This window comes from Hordeum vulgare, chromosome 4H (assembly GCF_904849725.1).
Source record: "Hordeum vulgare subsp. vulgare chromosome 4H, MorexV3_pseudomolecules_assembly, whole genome shotgun sequence".
In the NCBI taxonomy this organism is placed as follows: domain Eukaryota; kingdom Viridiplantae; phylum Streptophyta; class Magnoliopsida; order Poales; family Poaceae; genus Hordeum; species Hordeum vulgare.
The window spans coordinates 576,095,377-576,117,485 of NC_058521.1; the positions used below are offsets into that span (position 1 = coordinate 576,095,377).

A 22,109-nucleotide genomic window follows, 5' to 3' on the forward strand; every position below is an offset into this window, starting at 1 on the left:
ACCAGGCTTGTGACCTCCCCGTGGGCCCAACCGACGTAATTCCATCGCCATAAATTCCTATAAATTTAGAAACCCCTAAAAATAAACCTAGATCGGGAGTTCCGCCGCCGCAAGCCTCTGTAGCCACCAAAAACCAATCTGGAGCCCGTTCTGGCACCCTGCCGGAGGGGGAATCCATCTCCGGTGGCCATCTTTATCATCCCGGCGATCTCCATGACGAGGAGGGAGTAGTTCTCCCTCGGGGCTGAGGGTATGTACCCGTAGCTATGTGTTTGATCTCTCTCTCTCGTGTTCTTGAGATGTCTTGATCTCGATGTACCATGGGCTTTGCTACTATAGTTGGATCTTATGATGCTCTTCCCCCTCTCCCTCTTGTAATGAATTGAGTTCCCCTTTGGAGTTATCTTATCGGATTGAGTCTTTGAGAACACTTGATGTATGTCTTGCACGTGTCTATCTGCTGCGATCAACTTGCGGGTTTGTGACAATTGGGAACCTATGCATATGGGTTGGCACATGTGGATTCATGTGAGTACTCGATGTATGTTTTGGTGATCAACTTGCGGGTTCGTGACATTGGGAACCTAAGCACAGGGGTTGGCACATGTTTTGACTCTCTGGTAGAAACTTTGGGGCACTCTTTGAAGTTCTCTGTGTTGGTTGAATAGATGATTCTGAGATTATGTGATGCATATCGTATAATCATGCCCACGGATACTTGAGGTGACAATGGAGTATCTAGGTGGCATTAGGGTCTTGGTTGATATGTATCTTAAGGTGTTATTCTAGTATGAACTCTTGAATAGATCAATCAGAAAGAATAACTTTGTGGTCGTTTCGTACCCGACAATAATGTCTTCGTTTGTTCCCCGCTATTAGTGACTTTGGAGTGACTCTTTGTTGCATGTTGAGGGCTAGTTATATGGTCCAATTATGTTATCATTGTTGAGAGAACTTCCACTAGTGAAAGTATGAACCCTAGGCCTTGTTTCCACGCTTTGCAATACCGTTCGTGCTCATTTTTGTTACTAGTTACCTTGCTGTTTTTGTAATTTCAGATTACAAAAACCTATATCTACCATCCATATTGCACTTGTTTCACCTTCTCTTCGCCGAACTAGTGCACCTATACAACTTACCATTGTATTAGGTGTGTTGGGGACACAAGAGACTCTTTGTTATTTGGTTGCAGGGTTGCTTGAGAGAGACCATCTTCATCCTACGCCTCCCGCGGATTGATAAACCTTAGGTCACCCACTTGAGGGAAAATTGCTACTGTCCTACAGCCCTCTGCACTTGGAGGCCCAACAACGTCTACAAGGAGAAGGTTGTGTAGTAGACATCACTTGGCAAAGGGTCTTCCCAAATATAAGTGCTTCAATGTTGATGCCAGAGACACGTTGTTCTTTGAGGATCGTCTTGTCGTTCTGAAAGGTGATCTCAGAAAGGTAATCATGGAAGAAGCTCATAACTCTCTGCTCTCTATACATCCAGGAAGCTCCAAGATGTATCAGGAATTGAAACAGACCTTCTGGTGGACTCGCATGAAGCGTGAGATTGCTCAGTTCGTAAATGAATGTGATGTATGTCGAAGGGTGAAAGTAGAGCATCAACGTCCAGCAGGTCTTTTGCATCCATTGCCCATTCACGAGTGGAAGTTCGACCATATTGAGATGGATTTCGTCACCGGGTTTCTGAAGTCCAAGAAGGGTAATGATGACATCTTCTTCATCATCGACAAGTTGAGTAAAGTGGCTCATTTTCTTCGAGTCAGGGAATCCATCTCCGCAGCTCAGCTTGTAGAGCTGTACACTTCCAGGATAGTGTCTTTGCACGGCGTGCCTATGATGATTTCTTCGGATCGCGGAAGTATCTTCACTTCCAAGTTCTGGGAGTCTTTTCAGTCTGCGATGGGCACGAAGATACGATTCAGCACAACTTTTCATCCTCACACTAGTGGTCAAGTGGAGCGACTCAATCAGGTCCTTGAGGATATGTGAGAGCATGTGTTATCTCTTTTGGCATGAAGTGGGAAGACTGCCTACCTTTCGCTGAGTTCTCGTATAACAACAGTTATCAAGCTAATTCAGGCAAAGCTTCGTTTGAGATTCTCTATGGCAGGAAGTGTCGTACCCCGCTCAACTGGTCCGAGACCGGCGAGCGTCAGATTCTTGGGAATGACTTCATAGAAGAAGCTGAAGAGATGTGTCGGGTCATTCGGGATAATCTCATAGCAGCGCAGTCCCGTCAGAAGAGCTATTATGATAGGAAGCATCGTGACATGTCTTATGAGCTCGATGACTTCGTCTATCTCAAGGTGTCGCCTATGAAGGGTACACATTGTTTTGGCATCAAAGGCAAGCTTGCGCCTCGTTTCGTTGGTCCTTTCAGAATTGTTGGCAAGAGAGGCGACCTTGCGTATCAGCTCGAGCTCCCTTCAAACTTTGCAAATGTGCATGACGTGTTCCATGTCTCTCAGTTCCGGAGATGCTTCAAGACTCCCAAGCGCACTGTTCATCTTCAAGACATCGACCTTCAACCCGACCTATCCTATCGTGAGCATCCAGTTGCGGTTCTCGAGGCGATTGAGCGCAAGACCCGCAACAAGACTGTCAAATTTCTCAAGGTGCAGTGGTCACATCATTCCGATAAAGAAGCCACTTGGGAACGCGAGGATCACCTCCGTTCTGAATTCCCAGAGTTCTTTCAGTCTTAGATCTCGGGACGAGATCTTTTTGTAGTGTGGGAGAGTTTGTAATGGCCCAGAGTGTAACTTGCCTTATTTGGAACCTTCTGTATGTGGGTCCATCTTGTCATTGCAATGAGAGTTATATTCCATGTGGTGTTTCATGTGCATGCCTTGTTTCCTTTGCATTCATGCATCCTTTCATCCATGCCTCCATTATATTGTTTGATGTTGTTGTGGTTTCATGGGTGATGATGTGGGATGATGTGTGATGATATGTGGAGTGTTGTGGAGTGGTGCATTTGAGAGTAGGGTGCAACTTATGCTAGGTTTCCAAATGGGTTTTAAAACTTCCCCCTTCTCTATTTATCTTAAGCACTAGTTTCTCTTGCTCCATCCTTGATTCAAAATGTCCATATTTCTAAGTGTTTTGTGATGGATGTAATGCTATGTTTTTAGTGTTCTGAACTTTGTTTTAGTGGTGCAAATATTCATAAAATAGATCAATTAATTATGTTTTATAAATATTTATATGCTCCAAAAATTTCTTTTATATTTTATTTAAATAGGTCATAGTTCCTTATGACGAGGGGCATTTTTGTTTTATTTTTAGCTTCTACAGTGTTGCCTGTGCATTTGTTTTGCCTCTGTTTGTTTTGTAATTAGAAAACCCCAGTGGGTTTCCTTTTCTTTATCTGGCGCATCCAGGTGGGCCTTCTCCCCCCTGTCTGGCCCAACCTCCCTCTCGCGTGTGCCTCCCTTTTTCTGACGGCGTCTTCTCCTTCCCCTGTTTCTTCCATCAGTAATAGGCGGGCGAGGAGAGAGCGTAGCGACGCCGTGAGGCTCACGGACGTAGAGGCCCCTATTTAACCTCGGCGTGGGTGCCCTGCTGCCTAGGGTTCCACATCCTCCCTCCTAACGCCGCCACCTCCCTTCCATCTCTCTCTCTCCCTCTCCCTTCAGGTAAGATCTGTAGGAGCAGGCTCAGAGACAGTGTCGCCGCTGGTGTTCTGTTGTCCCTCCCCTCCTCGTCGGCGCGTATCCGTCGAGCCCGAGCCGTCCACGAGGATGGGGAGTCAACCCCCATTCCATTCCCGACGCTAGCGAGGACGATCATCCTCCCTCGCGTCTCCTCCGCGTCGTCATCGCCGGAGCAGCTGCGGGTCGCGCGGTGGCTGCATCCTCTTCTTCCTCTCCGTCGAGGCCAATCGTCCCCGAGCAGTCCAAGGTGAGCTGCTCGTCCCCTTCTTCCTTTTCCTCCTCGCACGTAGCGTCATGTCGCCGTAGCGCCGCCGCTCTGTCGCCGTAGCCGCTGTCTAGTTGTGCGTAGTGGCGCCGCCGTGGCAGGCTCCCTCCTGCTGCGGTAGGCACGAGAATGGATCCGTGGTGGATCCCTCTTCCTCCCTGCAAGCAGTCGTTGACCAATTTAGGCCGTAGCTTCCTCGGCGGTCGTCCCCTGTTCCGGCCGCCGCCGATCTGTTGCAGGAGCAGAGAGGGGTACCCAATAGAGCAACCTCCTCTTCTCTGTTAAGATCTGAGTGCATAGCAGAGTGGTAGGTGGGTTTTGTTGCATCAGGTGGTCGTGGTTCGAAACCCCGCAGCGCCAACCCTTTTGTTTTGTGGATTTCGGCACAGTAGCAGCAGGGGCATAGTTTACCATGGTTGTCTCCCGTGTTCTGTCGAGCAAGGTGCAGTAGCAGAGTGGTTTGCATGTGTGTGTGTTGTTCAGCAGGTGGTGGGACCGAATCCCCACTGCCCCCTTTATTTTTATTTCCTTTTTTTCTTTTGTGTTACTCTTGTGCATGGGTGATGAGCTCATGCACTAGTTTGTGCAAGTGTGTGTGTGTGGGTCCCCCCCCCACATACTTTGTGGTTGTGTATTTGGTCATGTGGTGTGTGTGTGCATGTGGTGTGTGACACCCACATGCCCAAGGCATGGCATAGCCTTAGTGGTCACTTATGTGCAAGCTTGTAGGTGTAGGTGTAGGAATGCATGATGCGAGTGTAATTTAGTGTGTGTGTTTTAACTAGCATGTGTAGGTGCTTGATATATGTGTGCTTGATGTATGTGTGTGTGTGGTGGTGTGCTAGGGCACATGAACATGAGGTCTACCCCTCATGTGAACTAATGGCGTGATGAGTGTGTGCAAATGCATGTGTAGGTGGTGATCTAGTGAGATGCACATGTGATATAGCACTATTTACCTCTATGTGATTCCATGTAGATTTTACCTTTCTACTTTGTGCCCATTTGTTCTATGCAAGTACCTAGGTATTATATATGTTTTTGGGGTAGAATCATCCCAGGAATCCAATGGTGGAATCAGATTCCACTTTGGAACACTTTGTGGGAATGTCATATTTCTGTTTTGTTCAATGTTTAGAGCTCGGTTCCATGTGATGTGATGAGCCCAAGAGGATGATTCCTTGTTGTGGCAGTAGAGGGTGAACCCCTCTATAGCCTGTTGGTTTTGTTTTATGCTTAGTAGTTTATATGTGCAAGTTGTGCTTAGTCAAAGTAGGCATGGGGCTGAAATTTCAGCTTAGTGAAAATCTGTGATTTTCACAAAGTCTAAGAAACTGCTGTTATTTTCTTCCCTGTAGTTGTGCTTGCAAAAGTTCATGTGTTGGGAATCAGCCCTTGCAATCAACTGGAAAGTTGGAGCTTTTGTGTTTGTCTAGCTCTCTGTTAGTTTTCATTCCATTTGACTTCCTGTAGATATTGTTTTGGGTGTTGTCAAAATGCTTTAGAGCATAAACAGCTAGTGAGAATCTGAGATTTTCACTAAGTCCTTGATAACTGATATTTTTGTCCAAGTTAGCAGATGTAGAACTTTCTGTGTGAAACTCCTTTGTATTATCTTTTTGCTCATGCTTGAAGAGCTTTTGAATAGCTTCTGCCACATATCTTATTTGGCACATTTGGGTGGTTGTAGATGCTTTGCATGTAGCTCTCAAACTGCTATGATGCTGTTTAGGACAGAATGTATCGTTTTGATGTTTTGATGCTTGTGAGTGCATAGTTGATGGTGTGGTGAGTTTATTTGCACCACCCCATCTATACTTGTTTGTTTTATGATGTGGCAACCTGGGAATACCAGAAGTATGCCATGGGAGTGTGTTTGTGATGGATTTGATCCATAGGACTCCATTTCTTGTTTTGTTGTTTTCGGTTGATCTGTAGCTCCGTTCGTAACATTCTTTATAATTGCATCGTTTTCGCGTGATGCATCTGTTCATGTCATCTTCATGCATGTCAAGATAGCTTAGAGAGAAATTATGTCCAGAAGTTTGTAGTTTCTTCTCATGCATGTGCAAGTGACTAGAATAGAGATGCATGTTCATTTTCATCTCATGCATCATGTGCTTGTTGCATCATGTTGTGTTGTTGTTCATTGGTTGCTATTTTTATGTTGGGTAGAACCGGGATCGGAGAGCGAGTACGTGGATCCGGGAGAGTACGTGCAAGACGAACAAGAGCAGTTCCAAGCTGAAGACATCACATGCAAGATGAAGTGACTTTGATACCATCTCTAGTCTTGTTATGCTAGATTCACGTTTCCTTAGTTATATGCACGCTGCCTACCACTGAAATAATTGCCTCCTGATATTGCCATGAAACCCAAACACTTTCCCCTTCTAGGAAATATTGAATGGCTAAGTAGGGTTGCTCAGCTTCTAATGTTAGCGTTGCTAGTTACAGGTGCAGTTGTCTCATGTGATAACATGATTTTGATATCATTATGTTAAATCTGTTATTTAATTAATGCACCTATATACTTGGTAAATAACGGAAGGCCTAGCCTCTTGCCGGGTGTTTTGTTCCGTTATTGGCGCCATAGTTTTCGGCTATCGGTGTTTGATTCCATAACTGATCGCTCCTAACACGTTCGGGATTGTTATGGGGACCCCCTTGATAACTCGTGTAGTGTTAAGACTTGTCCGGCAGGACGCAACATTGGTGTTAATTTGCTAATCACTTAATAATAGTGTGCATAGGGAATAGCTACCCCGAGGAATTAATCAACAATCCGGGCCAGTGCTCCTCATGAGTGTTGGTCCAAACGTGAGCACTGTTCGGGGCCAACTCAGGGCAACTTGAGTGATTTCTAGCAGGCCACCGTGCGCGTAGCTCATCCGTCGTGTCCTGAGACTGAGATATGTGGCTCTTATCGGGGTCGTCGATACGACGGGAGGTCCTGCTAGTCTTGTCTTACCTTAGCGATATATCTTGCGTATAGGAATCCCGGTGAAGTTTTGGTTCTCCCCAGAGTTGAAGTTTTCCTCTAAGGAATCCGACGAGATCAAGAGATTCGTGATAGAGGATTACTTTGCGGCCCGTGACCGTTTGTGATGGACTAGTTGGAGCACCCCTGCAGGGTTTAATCTTTCGGAAAGACGTTCCCGCGGTTATGTGGCAACTTGGAATATTTGTTAACATACGGTTATAGATAACTTGAACATAATCTAATAAAATTGCCAACTGTGTGCGTAACCGTGACTGTCCCCTTCGAACATCTCTCTTCGATCGGGAACACGGTGGGGTTATGATTGACGTAAGTAGGTGTTCAGGATCACTTAGTGATCAGCTAGTCTTCGCTCGCTAGTATAGACCACCATCAATAACTTGTTACGTAAGTTAGCCACCATAAATGCTTAGGATGCTGCAACCTAAACACTGAACCTTCCTTACCTAATAAATTGACTAGTTCTGGCACCGAGGTCATAGATTGCTGAGTCCCCGTGGCTCACAGATTACTTCAACACCCCAATAGGTACAGGTACGCCCGACACAGGTGATCCCGATGGCACGCAGCTGGCGTGGCAGTACGATGAGGAGAACGACCGCCTGTATGTGGACTATCCAGAAGACTGAGGCGTGGTCGTGATCTTGGGCAAGCATGTAGGGTAGGATAGTCTTTTCTCATGTTATGTAGTCCGTAGCGGAACTACCTTGTCTGAATAATGTGTGATGTAAACTATGATATTATCTATGAGATGGCAAATGATTCCCTATTTGTCATTCTATTATTATATATGTGATATGTTATCGTGCTTGCGAAACTCTTATATGCGCTTCTTTCCATTTTGGGGCCTCGTTCCCTAAATCGGAAAGGGTCGCATCTTACTCGTTACAAGTCATTACTCTAACAACATGATTATTCATTTCAGCAAGAAAATCATTTTGTGACTTAGGTACTTGATCTAGTTGGGTGTGAACCATAGAGGCATGTTTACCTAGACCTTTCACATCATTAGAAATTCTAAACATCAAGTCACTTAAGTGGTTTATCATCATGGCATTATTTTTCAGTTGATCCTTAACATGGTTATTAAAGTGCTCTTGCTTAACAATGTAATTATCAAATTCATTCATGCATTTTTCAGGAGTCTTGCATAAGGTGTATTATTTTCGGTAAAGGAACGGAGGGAGTTTACCTCACTACCTGTGTTGGGGTATCAAGTCCATGTATTTCTTCAATTGGTGGTAATTTCTTGGCATCCTCAATTTTAATACCTTTCTGTTTCATAGATCTTTTTTGCTTATTGCATATCTTTAGGGTTGAGGAATATAATACCTCTCTTCTTTTGAATATCTTCCGGTGGTGGTTCAGGGAGTGTCCAATCATCAACATTTTGTAATATATCATTTAATAACTCTTCTGCTTGTACAATGGTTCTTTCCCTAAAAACACAACCAACACAATTATCTATGAAATCCCTAGAAGCATTTGTTAGTCCATTATAAAGATATCAAGAATTTCATTATTCTTAAGAGGACAATCATGTAAAGCTCTAAGTAACAGGAGAAGCCTCCCCAAGCTGATCATGTTTCATTTTCTCCATCATATATTTTTCTTTTAGTTTGCATAGTAATCTCCTCACATCATTTCTATTTTCACAAGCAAGAAAATACCTACCCACCTGACCATCCATAACATAACTTTCACGTACATAAGACAATTCATATCTATTAGGAGGACGAGGTGTAACACGTGATTCAAAGTCTTCATTAATTTCAACATTTTCAAGCTCGCTAGCTCTAGCAATGTGAGCGTCAAGTAATTCACTCAGTGCACAGTCTCAGTTTCAACATGTGTAGCAATAGTATCATGATTAATTTTAGAATTAGCATCATCAAGTTCATGTGACATATCGGGACGATCAACATGTAGTGTTGTAACAAGTTGATTCAAAACAGTAGGCGAAACAAAAGCAGAGCTATAGTTCCTTACCTCCTCTCGTGCGAGAGGGGACGATCTTAGTTCGATTATATTTTATATTCCTCATAGTGTCAACCGGATATCCCCAAGTCAACACAATAAATAAAGTTATGCTCCCCAGCAACGGCGCCAGAAAAAGGTCTTGATAACCCACAAGTATAGGGGATCGCGACAGTCTTCACGGGCAGTATTTCACCCTAATTTATTGATTCGACACAAGGGGAGCTAAAGAATATTTATTGTCCTTGATAGATGAGTTGTCAATTCAACCGCACCTGGGATATCTCTATGCAAAAAGGATTTAGTAGCACAACAAATGGTAGTAGTAGTAATAGTAACAGTGATAGCGGCAATTTGGTAACAATAGTAATAGGAACAATTGAGGAGCACGTGTGACAGCAGCAACAACAGTAGTGACTTAGCAAGATAATCACTAGAAAGAATTCCATGGTCAATATCACATGGTGAATACATGAACTCCTCAAACTACGTCAATCACTAGAAATAATTCCAATCATTGTCATCTTGGAGTATGTGGATCAAGACACGTAACAGGTAACTACAACTTACAAGATAGGATCTAAATCACTCTTATATTCATGGAAAAATAATAGGTTCAGATCTGAAATCGTGGCACGCGGGCCCTAGTGACAAGCATTAGGCATAGCAAAGTCGTAGCAAATCAATCTAAGAACATAGTGGATACTAGGGATCAAGCCCTATCAAACTTCACTCGATTACATGGTCAATATCATCCAATCCCACCACCGTCCAACAAGACTACAAAGGAATTACTCACTCCCGATGGTGAGAATCATGGCGGTGTTGATGGCGAAGGGTTGGTGATGACGACGACGACGAATCCCCCTCTCCGGGGCACCAAACTGACTCCAGATCCGCCCTCCGGAGGAAGAACATGAGGTGGTGGCGGCTCCATCTCGTAAAACGTGATGAAAACTTCTCTCTCATTTTTCCCTCCGAAGATGTGATTTTATAGGACTGGAATTAGGGTCGGAGGAGCCACGTGGGACCCACAAGCCATCAGGGCGCGGCCTAAGGACACTCTGTTGGCTTGTGGCCCCTGGCAACCTTTCTCCAGCAGGTCTTTGCTCCATAATTCATCATAAATCTAAAAAATATTTCAAAAAAGGTTTCGTTCGATTCCGAGAACTTTTATTTCTGCACAAAAATAACACCAAGGTAATTCTGTTGAAAACTGCGTTAGTCCGGGTTAGTTTCATTCAAATCATGTAGATTAGAGGTCAAAACCATAGCAAAAGTGTTTGAAAAGTAGATATGTTGGATATGTATCACCCTCACCCCTTACCATTTACTCGGTCACCACTACCTCTAGCCTCACCACCACCAGCGGTTATGACTCAGATCTGCGAAAGCGACGGAGGCGATGGATGCGAAAACACCACTCTCCGACAACACGAGTTGGTGGTCCCCTTCCTATTGGCCACCGTTTAGTCGTCTTCGACTCAACCATGTCCATCTCCCCTTCTTCGTCCTTGTCTCCGGTGCCAGTAAACAACACCCCCTTCCCTCTACGTTAGGTCGGTTGTTGGCCATTAGGCAAGTGTAGATCGATTTCCCCATTGCTCAACGCACCCCCGATGTCGATTGAGTTATGGACGCATGGGTGAGGCTGGTAGTTTAGGCAGCAATGGTGATAGCTATGATTCAGGCATGGCTCATGTTTATGCACAAGAGAGTTGTTCGTCATGATGAGAGTCTGTCATTAGTTATGGTCAAATGTGTATCCGGTATCAGGAGAGGATTGCAAATCTGAACAACATCTACAACTGCAAGGACAAATAGGCTTTGTGGATGCTTCGAATGAAAAAAAAGCACCATTTGTCACGCTTGTCCAAACCTTCAGGTGTAGGGGATTCTACAAGATAGCATTCATACCATTGTGGAAGAGCAAGTGGTCATGTTCCTCCATGTTGTTGGCCATAGCCAGAGGTTCAGGGTTATGCACAACACATTCAAGAGATCAATGGAAACCATCTTAAGGTAATTCACACAAGTGTTCTATGTTGTTGGGGAGCTCAGATGAGAGATGATCAGGTCACCAACTGATCGAACTCCTACCAAGATTCACACTAGCCCAAGATGGTATCCATAAGGTGAGCACTAACAGTATGTGGTTCATGGGTTGATATTTTTGTATTGTTTAAGGTGAGCACTAACATAATCTTATAATGGGCAATAGATGTATTCATGTTACTGCCAGAGTGTCGAGGTCACGAGCTGTAGCATGCAAGGGGAGGAAACATTACGCAAGCTAGAATGTGCTTGTTGTTGTTGACTTTGATCTGAAGTTCACATATGTGTTCGCTGGTGGGAAGTGCCGGCACATGATACTAACATTCTTAGTGACAACATGAGTCGTATTGATGGCATCAACATCCCCGACGGGAAGTTCTACCTAGGAGACGCTGGCTATGCATGTCGGTGTGTTCTTCCATCCTCCAGAAAATCCAGGTACCATTTGAACAAGTTTGCTAGTAGGAACTATCCTGGGACTCCACAAGAGCTATTCACTCTCACACACTATAGCCTTTTTTTAAATGGGGGGCAAAAGCTTTGCCCCTTTTCAGTAATTAAGGAAGGAGGAGTTTGACAGAGTTTGCCGAAAACATAGCAGCAAAGAAATGCCCCCAGCAAAAAAGGGGGGGCACACCACCCAACAAAAAAACTCTACTCTCCCAACATATTGTGCCCCAAATGCTTTGCTCCCACAGTGGCCCAAAGTTGTGCCAGCGATTGTATGGTGCGAAGGAGGATGAATGGTGGCGCGTTTGTGGAATGGAAGACCCTTGCATTGCTCTCATCCCAAATCATCTTGCGCACTAACATAGTGAGGGAGGCCATCGCCCTTCTGTGAATCCCATGGGAGGATGCCATGTCGTACCACCAGTCTTTAATGGTCCTGTAGGCAGGCCAAGCAGAGGTGTCCAAGCTAATGAGTTGAAGCCAGTCTTTTACCAATCTCCATAGCCTAAGAGTGCACCAGCATTTGAAGAAAAGGTGTTCGACGATTTCTTGCTCCCTTGTACAAAGTGGGCAAGGTCCACAGTTTGGCCATCTCCTCTTGGCCAAACTGTATGTCGTCCAAATCCGGTTCTGGATTGCAAATCATGCAAGAAACTTAACGTTCGGGGGTGCCCAGGTCTTCCAGACAACTTTGCACATGTCAGTATGGGTGATGGACAAAAATTGCACATTATACGCAGAAGAAGCAGACTATTCTCCTGAGGCGGTATGCTTCCACGGGATGGAGTCCTCGATGTGCGCGTTTAGCTGGATTCTGTGGAGGGAAATCCATAGCAAGAGAAATTGCCTAAGATGGTCCAGCGAGAGCGTTATTCCAAGGTTGATCTTGCTAATCCATGCAGCATTATTCAAGGCCTCCTGAACCTTCCATGTCTTTCGCGATGATGCCTCGAAGATCAGAGGGGCGATGTCTTTTGGCTTACTCCCATTTAGCCAAGGGGAGTTCCAGAAGGGTGTACAGGCATCGTTGCCAACGGTGATGGTTGTGCACGTGTAGAATAAATATGTCTCTCTCATCACATGGGTTACCTAAGCCCACCCATAGCCTTGTTGGCTCGGTCCACTCAAGCCATAGCCAGCGCAAACAAAGAGCCTGGCATAATTTATCAAGATTCGATACCCCCCCCCCCAACTCATTGGGCCTGCAGGCGTGCTCCCAATTGACACTCTAGCCTTAGAGTTACTATTGAGAGGGCCTTTGGAGCTCTGAAAACCGGATTTAAGGTCCTAGATCATAATTCATTCCACACTTTCCCCGCTTAGGTTAAGCTTGTTCTTGCTTGTTGCATTTTGTATAACTGGATCCTGCAATGGGGTTGTGATGAACTGGTGCCTAGCTGAGAAGGAAGATGTGACGCCTCACGATGTTGTTAGCTCCGGCCATGATGTGAAGGTATTTGACAACGAAGCCTAGAAGAATAAAAGAATGGAGTGGACACAGACAATGCGGGATAAAAGAGGCCGGACAAGAATCTGAAGTAGAAGAAGAGTAAGAGCAGCAGTAGAAGAAGAGGAAGAAGTAGCAGTAGGAGAAGAGGAAGCGGATGGACTCCCATCTAGTTAGCATCGATGATGAACTTTTCCTTATTCGGCCATATGGCTCTTAATAATGTATATTGTCATTTGATTATAGCTAGTATGAATTGTAATTTGTTTCGTAGCTAGGACTGAATCTATATTCAGATCGTGTGTGGCAAGGTCATCACTAGTGAGAAGAGCACTTTATGCAGATTGCAACCAAATAGCCTGTCCCTATGTGCGCTTACTGTAACACGGACAACCAAATGGCAGGTCAAAATTAGTATCTCATGCAACTAGCCTAGACGCGGCAATCAGACAATGTGCACATCATGGTTTTGAGGCTATTTTTTCTCATCCGGACCCATCAAAGAAACACATGCAATGCATGCAAAATTGATGCAACTTACTAAACACGCCCTTGTTGTTCCTACCATCTAATATGTAATACGTACTTCATTGCGAACCAAGTAAAAATTTTGATTGGTCTGCTGAGGGTGGATGTGCAACAACTGCTTGATTAGAGCTCACTCAAGTCACTCATATACTCTGTCTTGATGTATATTGGCAGGCAGATTGTGAAAGGGTAGTACTGGGCGCCAGTGCGCCGGCCCGAAAACTCGGTCGATGGCAGCACAACCCTACGATTGGAGGCTCCCGCATCGTTGGATCTCCCTTGGTCCTTCGCCCTCCTCTAGCAGCTCAACCAACACCCCGATCCTGCCTCCCTACATCTCGCACGCGCCGCCGCCTGCGGGTAGCCTTGCGGCTCTCCGCGCGCTCGTCGTCGTCGTCCCCATCATCAGCCTGCTCACCTCGCTCGTCGTCGACGTCGTGGTCCGCAGCAACCCACCACCAACATCTCGTCTCCTGTGAAGCATTGTGGGAGTCCATCAATGGATGTAGCAAAAAAAAACCAGTACTAGCAAAATCCAACTATGGTTGCAGCAAAATCATCGTCGCCGTCGTCGCGAGGTCGCAACACCGCTTTGATGGATGTAGCAAAAAAGTTCGTCGGTTGTAGCAAAATACAACTACGGTTGCAGCAAAAATTCGTCGCAGCCGTCGCTAAGTCGCAGGTCCACCTTGATGGATGTAGCAAAAAAGTTAGCCGGTAGTAGCAAAATACAACTACGGTTGCAACTTTCCTTGCTGGGCAGAGTTGATTGAAGCTTTTCTGTCTATGGTTGAAGCTTTTATCAACAACGCTTGAAGCTGTTTGAGATGACGGTTGCAACACATGTATACGCGCGGTCTGACCATTGCGGCAGGCGACGAGGATGACAAGCGAAGGCTGAAACCGACGATGCGGACTGCCAACAGGGACGGGAACCGACAATGCGGGCGGTCAACGGAAGCAGGCACCGGCGCTGCGGGTTGGCCCCCTCGGCGCTGCGGGTTGGCCCCCTCGGCCATGCGCCCCACCACACGAGAGAAATTGGGTGCCAGATCGAAGGAGATCGCACGGGTCACAACGTTCGGCCGCGTTTCCCATTGTGAAATTTCTTCTTCCTGGGTTGTTCAAGCTACGAGAGCCGAACGTTTCCCATTGTGAAATTTCTTCTTCATGGGTTGTTACGTTCATAAACTTTAACCCGCTGAACCTCACTAGGATTCGGAAAACACACGACGACCTGATTATTTGTGCCAATAGATCTAGCAGCACGTCACCACCCAGCACAAAATTTTCTCTTTTATTTTATAGCTATTTTCAGAACACAAGAAATTGAAGTGAACAGGATTGCATTTTTCTCTGCAATACAGTCAGAAGTTACAATGCAAAGAATTCGATGGCACAGATGAATGATCAGTGTTCTTCCCGGAAAAAAAGAGAATGATCAGGGTTCGATTCTCAGGCAGGATAAAAAGGTACAATATCACAAGATCAATAGTTTACAGTTCATATGTCCTGAACCAGGGCATTGGTTTCCGATAAATAAATTGAATAATAAATCTATGATTTGTTACACCCGTTAAATTCCGCTTGTGGGGATCTGGGGAGAGCCTCCTGTACCAGGCTTACTGTAAGCTAGAAGAATCCATCTAATGTGCCTATCTACTCTTGCACTAACATCACAACCCCATTGGAGAGGAATTTCTACAGACCAGCGAGCTACCGAATCTCTTGATTCCATCATTCAATGGTGAATATTCCTTTCTTGATTCCGTCACTGGATGTAGAATGGCATTTGCTTTCATCGTCCTCCGACGGAAGCGGCACGCCGAACACCCAGTCAAGGACATTCAGGTACTTGGACCGGAAAACCTCTCTTTCCTGGGCGTAGCAGTGCATGATGATCGAGGTAGCCATGCTGAAAACCACTACATCGGCTCGCTTGATCTGTAGTATCGGAGGGCAGAGTCCAGCGTCGGTCAGGCATGTGAAGAAACTCTCGATGGCTCTCGCAAGGCAGTACAGGGATATCTCGGTTCTCCTGCTTTTCTTCTCGATAAACAGCGCCAGACCCGCCGGGAACTGCCACATGAAAACAGTTAGTACCGCAGACATGGTTAACTAATTAGACGCTTAATCCATGCGGTAAACTGTGTGTCTTTGCTTACCGTGCCAAGTACAACAAGTGGAGTACTACACTTCTCGAAGGTTCTAAAAAGGAAGCATGTCCAAGCCCTGAAATAGAAAAAAAAACACCATGAATTGCTGTGCCGACAAGGGAGGTTGGCGATATATTTACATTCTTAATACGAGAAGTTTGGGGTTGAAATAAAAAGAACTCACCATGCAGATGCACAATACATTGAGAGGAACAGGCTAGATCTTGCTGTTCCTAGAAGACTCTTCCCCATTATTGTGTAAGGCCTGCATGTTGTGAGGTCTTCAGTACATATTAGGTGTATCTAGCTATGCTAGAGTTTGTGTCCAGTTAGGAGTCCTTGTCTTAGGGGTCAAGTTAGGTTATTGAGTTTGTATGTTAGGGATATGGGTCAAGCTGCGACAAGCTGGAATTACTGTTCACTGAACATTAACCGGCCTAGAAGGTCTATAAAAGGCAAGCAAGACCAATCAATCTATTCTTTCTTCTCTACCTATGTCTACCCAATCTCTCACAGACATGCCGACTGGCTAGCTTCAGAACGGTAATTATCCCGTTGTGAATCTAGGTTCACAACACTTAAAGAAACTATAACCTGTTGCAAAAACTGCAGAAGGCAGCATAACAGCTCCCGTAGAATACCAATAGATAATATTGCCATCAAGAACACTCGTTTTTTTCAATATAAATAGGACACACATTTTTAGGTTTGGTTCTTACATGAAGCACAATTACCCTGAGGTCATCAGGCTTAATTAATGCAGGGCCTGCATGGTTTTTGGCAGCTAAAAGAAGAAACTCCTCAAGATATGAGCAACTTAACATGTCAGTTTACTTGATACAGTTGTGTACCTTTTCAACAGATCCTGCCGATGAACTACAAGTGCAGGAACTAGGTAGACTGGAATATAGACAGGAACTGCTCTTCCATATGCTTGTAACAAGAACGAAATAAAATGTCCTGCACATGATTGATTGCCATGCACAATCTGGATTGGAGAGAGAATAGATTAGATGAAGGAGAAGGCATTACAGAAGGAATAAAAATAACAAATGATAGGAAATTAACAAGGAACACTCCAAAAATTACTCACAGCAAAATGTTATACGGAGTGGCAAATTTTAACATGCTCCCTCTTACCCCCTCTTTTTACATGTGAGGTAAGAAGTTAAGAGTTAATCAGACCACTAATGAATGAGATCAACGGCTCAGGTCTGTTATATACTCTTACCTCTCATGTGAAAAAAAGGGGTAAGAGGGAGCATGTTAAAACTGCTCATACGGAGTACCATGCTCGATAGGATACTACACTACATGAATGTGATGTCATCATGTGACACATGTTACAACTAAGGAAAACTCTGACAATTATTAACAAATTTGTAGTACTTACTTCCTCGCGAAAAAAAATGTAGTACTTACTGAGCAAGGCACTTTCATGTCTGGATCCAACTTTATGTCAACACCAACAGATTTGTAGTGCTTCTCAATAGCCTCTAGGTTAGAGAAAGCAGTGTGGTTGACTACTTCCTTCAACCCTTGCAGAATAGACTGATCCTTTCCACCATGCGTCTTCAGAAATGATTTATATGATGACGGCAAACTGTCCTGCTGTAGAATGTATGCAGATCTGCAGAATCAACAACATAGGCAAAACTCACCATTCCCACATTCTATTGAATATATATAACAAAATACACACCAGTCACCGGTGTTGATGCCTATATGTTTTAATAATGTAAAATGGTTTAAGTTATTTTAAGCAAGATAACAAGGGAAATGTCCTTGAATCTACAAATATATCACATTCTTACATTTATATTCCAGTCCCAGTAGTGCACTCTACGATTCCATTTCTCAACTATTTGGACAAAGCAATTACAGTCCAACAAACACATTCCTTTTACACATTTTCTCAAAAACAACCCTATTGTTGCCATGCGGCTTTTGCCTAACATCAAAACGTTGTCTGCCCATTTGAATGCGATGCATTCTAATGAGACATTAACGAACAACATGAAAGATAAAGTATTACCTTCTAGGTTTACATACTACTCCCTCTCTGAACTTATACAAGATCTAACTAATAATTAGTTTACAGAGGGAGTGTTTTTTATGATATTAATAAATAGCACATCATTTCAAATTTCACTAAAGAATGACATAACTGTTATTGATCAAATGTAGCCGCTATTTTTGTTAACAAAGTAGCCCTTATGTGTCACAAACAAGGTATCTCAAGAGAATTTTGACAATTCAGAGAAATTGTCTATACTACATCTGTAGTGCCATTTGCAAATACTCCCTCCATTACTAAATATAAGTCTTTTTAGAGATTCCACTATAGACTACATACGGATGTATGTAGGCATACTTCAGAGTGTAGATTCACTCATTTTGCTCCGTATGTAGTCCATAGTGGAGTCTCTAAAAAGACTTATATTTAGGAACAGAGGGAGTATAACATTTCCAGAACTGAACATACAATGGATCAAAAAACTGTTACTTAGCCCTTTTTTTCAAATATAAACAGTACTTAACCTGCATAAATTTGAAATGATATACTCCCTCCGTTCCTAAATATAAGACCTTGTAGAGATTTTACTATAGACTACATACGGAGCAAAATGAGTGAATCTATAATTTAAAATATGTCTATATACATCCGTATGTAGTCCATAGTGCAATCTCTAAAAGGTCTTATATTTAGGAATGGAGGGAGTACTAGTTTTGAGCGTTGGGTGCAGTGCAATAGGGGCATCAGGCCCAAATAACTCCATGCACTGCATATCAGCGTATATTAACAGGGCTAAGCGATCTCTGTACATACTACATACATGCAGTAGTAACATTGACATATATAACTAGTGCAACCCGGAAACACATAGGAATTCAGTGGAACTTACAAAATTTGTGCAGATGAAAGGCACATAAGGAAGACATCACCATGTGACCAGGTCAAAGGTTTGCAAATCTTTCCAAATCTTCTGCTCTTTATTCCACAACGTGACGCAAGCACCGCCGCACGCATGAGAATGTATATTGCCAAACTGGTATGCTGCGTGCCTGGCCCCGTCAAGAGCATAGAAGGACCAGCAATTAACCCAGATAATAATGACCTCCACCTTGCTGTTCTGAAGCAACAAGAGTATTGAGTTATATATTATCTCAAAACAAACTCCTACGTTACAGAAGGGTAGTGTGAAAGATACAATGGAACAGAAAACAACATGCATTCTGTGATATAATCAAAGTTTAAATGCGTAATACGTTTTGTCGAAAGCAACCCCCTTCAAAACTTTATAACGCTTATGGCATGTGGCAAGGAGACTTCATAGGCACAACCTGGGAGGCCATTCAGTGGTTTCCTGGCATGTGTGTAGAAGCCTGACTGAGGTCACTGAAAAGTTGGAAATGTGGAATATTTTTATCCTTTTTCTAATTATTGGAAAACAATATATGAAGCCAAGTTTGCGAATTCTTTGTTTGCAGGATTCCAAAAGTGAAGTTTGTAAGTTCTACTCCCTCTGCAACTTTCTATAAGACGTTTTTAGTGACCATGACAGTGTCAAAAAAAACACTGTGTTATATTAAGTTACAGAGGGAATAGGTTGCAGTTGCAGTATCCCAAGTGAAGTTTCGAGATCCAAAATCATCGAAGCAACATTTGATGTTAGAGAGGGGGAGAAAAGAAGACCTTGCTATAGTCCTTTTGAAAGCATAAAGTTAGGCGTATTGATTCATCATGATCAATAAAGATGATGATTTAGGTTAAGACAGCATTGCTATAAACTATTGAGATTGCGCTCTGGTAGTTGTAAGGATCTTATTTTGGGTTAGCAAGCAACATATATCTCCAGATCACGCAGGAGTTGCAAATTTTGGTATTTCCTAGAATCAATGGAAGTCCAAGATTAGAATTTAGCAGTCAAATATTACAAATCTGTCTTGATGATACCTCGGAGTTGCAAAATGTTGGTCACTGATCACTACCAATCTAATACTACCTTCGTTCGGGTTTATTAGGTCCCATTATATTTTGGGTTAAACTTTGGCCATCGATTTGATTTGCAAAATAAAAGTGACACGTCATAAAAATTTGAATTGTTGGATTCATATTTGAATGAAGTTTTCAGTTCAATTTTTCCTACATACTATAACTCATACTCCCTGGTGTCAAACAACTCCTATATTTTTAGACAGAGGGGGTATTTTATTGCGCAGATGATAGTCAATCTTTGTCTCAAAATGTGAGGGGGGCTAACAAACCCGGACGAGCAATCCCAGATTCAAGTAGCAAAGAAACATCATTTCCACACCGTAATCATTTGCAAGTTGTGAAAGGTTGATCCCCAGGTCCTGACCGAACTAAGCGATCTTTGCTTCCAATTCTCGGTACCGACAAACAAAGAAGAATTTATATGACAATACACCTACACCAAATCGACATCAAAGCACGTCTCCTTGAAAATGTGACCAATCAGTAACAAAACACAATAGTAGCGCTCTTCCTCTTATCCTCCACAAGAGTCTGCTCACACGCTGTCTTTACACGCAACTCGGCAAAGCCGGAGGAAATTATTAGCTCAAGTCAAGGAATCGCACACCGTCTCTGTTACAACGAAATCGACAGCCATTGCTATTAATAGGACGGGACGGGGAGGAACTGGCTAGTAGAATCATCACTTGGACAGCGGGGGTGTGAGGCGGCTGACCTTTTGCGGCCCCAAAGGGCGGCGATGCACTCGTCGACGGAGACGAAGGAGCCGGCGAAGGTGCCGAGGAACATGCCGTACCTGACCGTCTCCTTGAGCGCCAGCAGTGCCGCCTCCTCGTTGGTCATCGCGCCCGCCTTCCTACACGCACCACGCCGCCGCACGGGTTACAAGTTACAGTACAGTACAACACAAGAAGCCGCGAGGCGTGGCAGCAGCGGCGCGGATCAGGCAGCGTGCGAGGGAGAGCAGCAGCACCTCGATCTGGTGGAGCGGCGGGTGCGGAGGCGGACGAGGAGGGAGAATAGCGCGAGGCCGCCCTTGAGCCCGGCCCCGATGGCGAAGCCCTTGGTGGCCGCCCCCACGCAGCGCCGGAGCCACCGGATGTCGCCCCCCTCCGCGACCGTCCCCGCGCACCGCCGGAGCCACTGCAGCTCGCCCTCCGCGGCCGCGCAATGGAGCTCGTCCAGCGAGGCGGGGGCCATGTGCCGGAGATGGGGATCCGCCCCCTCCCCCCGCACCGCAGTCGCAGTCGCAGTCGCAGCGAAGGAGAAGCGGAGGAGACAGGAAGCCGTGCTCCGGGCGGCCTGCGTCCCGTGCGCAACGTGTGTCAATGTGGGGACTACTCCTCTCCTACTCCTACTAGGGAGGAATAGTCCCGCTGGACTAGCTCCGTTTAACTTAACCGAAGCCGGCTTCGGCTTCTTTTTAAACATGCAAGCGTCATATGAATTTTTATACGCTCATTTCTACTAGTATAAACTCATATGCGTACATCCTACCTTTACGAAAATCTTTAAAAGACTGAGTCATCGTCACAAACGTCTCCTCCTAGTAAAAATATATCGCCGAAAATTTAAATATCACTGATCACTGCCTCTTTAACTATGGGGAAGCCGGCTTCTGGGCTACTTTGGGGGCTCTGACCCAAGCCAACCCAACCCAACCGGGCGACCAGGAGCGACCCGTCTGCGCTGCGCTGCGCTGCATCTGCAGGACGGACAAGCAAGGGAAGCGCATGTGCTGGATCTGCTGCAGGTGATCCACCTCCAGCCACCACTGGGTTTAAGACTACACGTACCGCTACACATGACATGATTGATTTGGCTCTAGGGCGGTGCTTGATTACGGGTGGACGGACTTGATTATCGGTGGGATCTCTCATGATGACATGCTACAGTTGTGTGTGTGTGGAGCGGGAAACATGACGAGTCCTCGGACATCACATCAACCATGCAGCAGGTACTGCTCTTTTTTTTTTTTTTTTTCTTTTGCGATGAACAGCAGGTACTACTCATACTAGACTATTATTAGTAGCGCTACACGCGGCGGTAGTTAGGTCTGCGCTGACATGTTCAACCTCAAGAAATAGCAGTGAAAAGACAGCACGTGTAAAGCCGTGGCCGGCGAGAGGCAACAAACTCTGGCCGGAGCGAGCGACCGGCGGCAGCTAGAGAGCGGGAGGTGTGCACGCAAGCAACAGCCGACACGCGACGCGCACGCCCCCGTCGTGTCCGTCCAGTTACACGTCCGCGTCCGACCCGACCCGACCCATTCACGGCGGCCACTGGCGACCTTGACGGACGGACCGCGCGTTGATCCTTTCCCTTTCCCTTTCCATGCGATGTTGGGATGGTTCGGGAGAGCAAACTGAGCACATGGCATCCACGCGTGTCGCACTCAAGGCCATTCTCGTCGCGTCTTTTCTGTATATATATATATATATACGAACAACCCGCGGCCTGCGTTTAACGGGGCGTCGCTTTCGCGCAGAGTCGTCAAAAGTGATGTGCGAACGTGTCCATGTTGCTCCTTCTTCTCTACTTGCTCGTTTGGACGCTTGTAGCT

At 45.0% G+C, this 22,109-nt stretch overlaps 1 protein-coding gene across 3 annotated transcripts; it reads right to left on the reverse strand.

The window, feature by feature from the left end:
* Positions 1-14,852: 14,852 nt before the first annotated feature.
* Positions 14,853-21,024, reverse strand: LOC123449675. 3 transcript variants are annotated; one of them, XM_045126966.1, is made up of 8 exons: positions 20,520-21,024; positions 20,262-20,402; positions 18,453-18,680; positions 16,969-17,176; positions 16,398-16,534; positions 15,731-15,811; positions 15,556-15,622; positions 14,853-15,469 (listed from the first exon to the last, which is right to left on the reverse strand). In XM_045126966.1, exons 1-8 carry the CDS (start codon positions 20,975-20,977, stop codon positions 15,128-15,130), a joined length of 1,662 nt encoding a protein of 553 aa, XP_044982901.1. In that variant the 5' UTR covers positions 20,978-21,024; the 3' UTR covers positions 14,853-15,127. The 3 variants fall into 3 exon arrangements, with proteins under 3 accessions (XP_044982901.1, XP_044982902.1, XP_044982903.1); XM_045126967.1 differs by having other exon boundaries at positions 20,262-20,398; positions 20,520-20,918; XM_045126968.1 differs by lacking the exon at positions 20,520-21,024 and having other exon boundaries at positions 18,453-18,675; positions 20,262-20,381.
* Between the last annotated feature and the right edge of the window lie 1,085 nt (positions 21,025-22,109).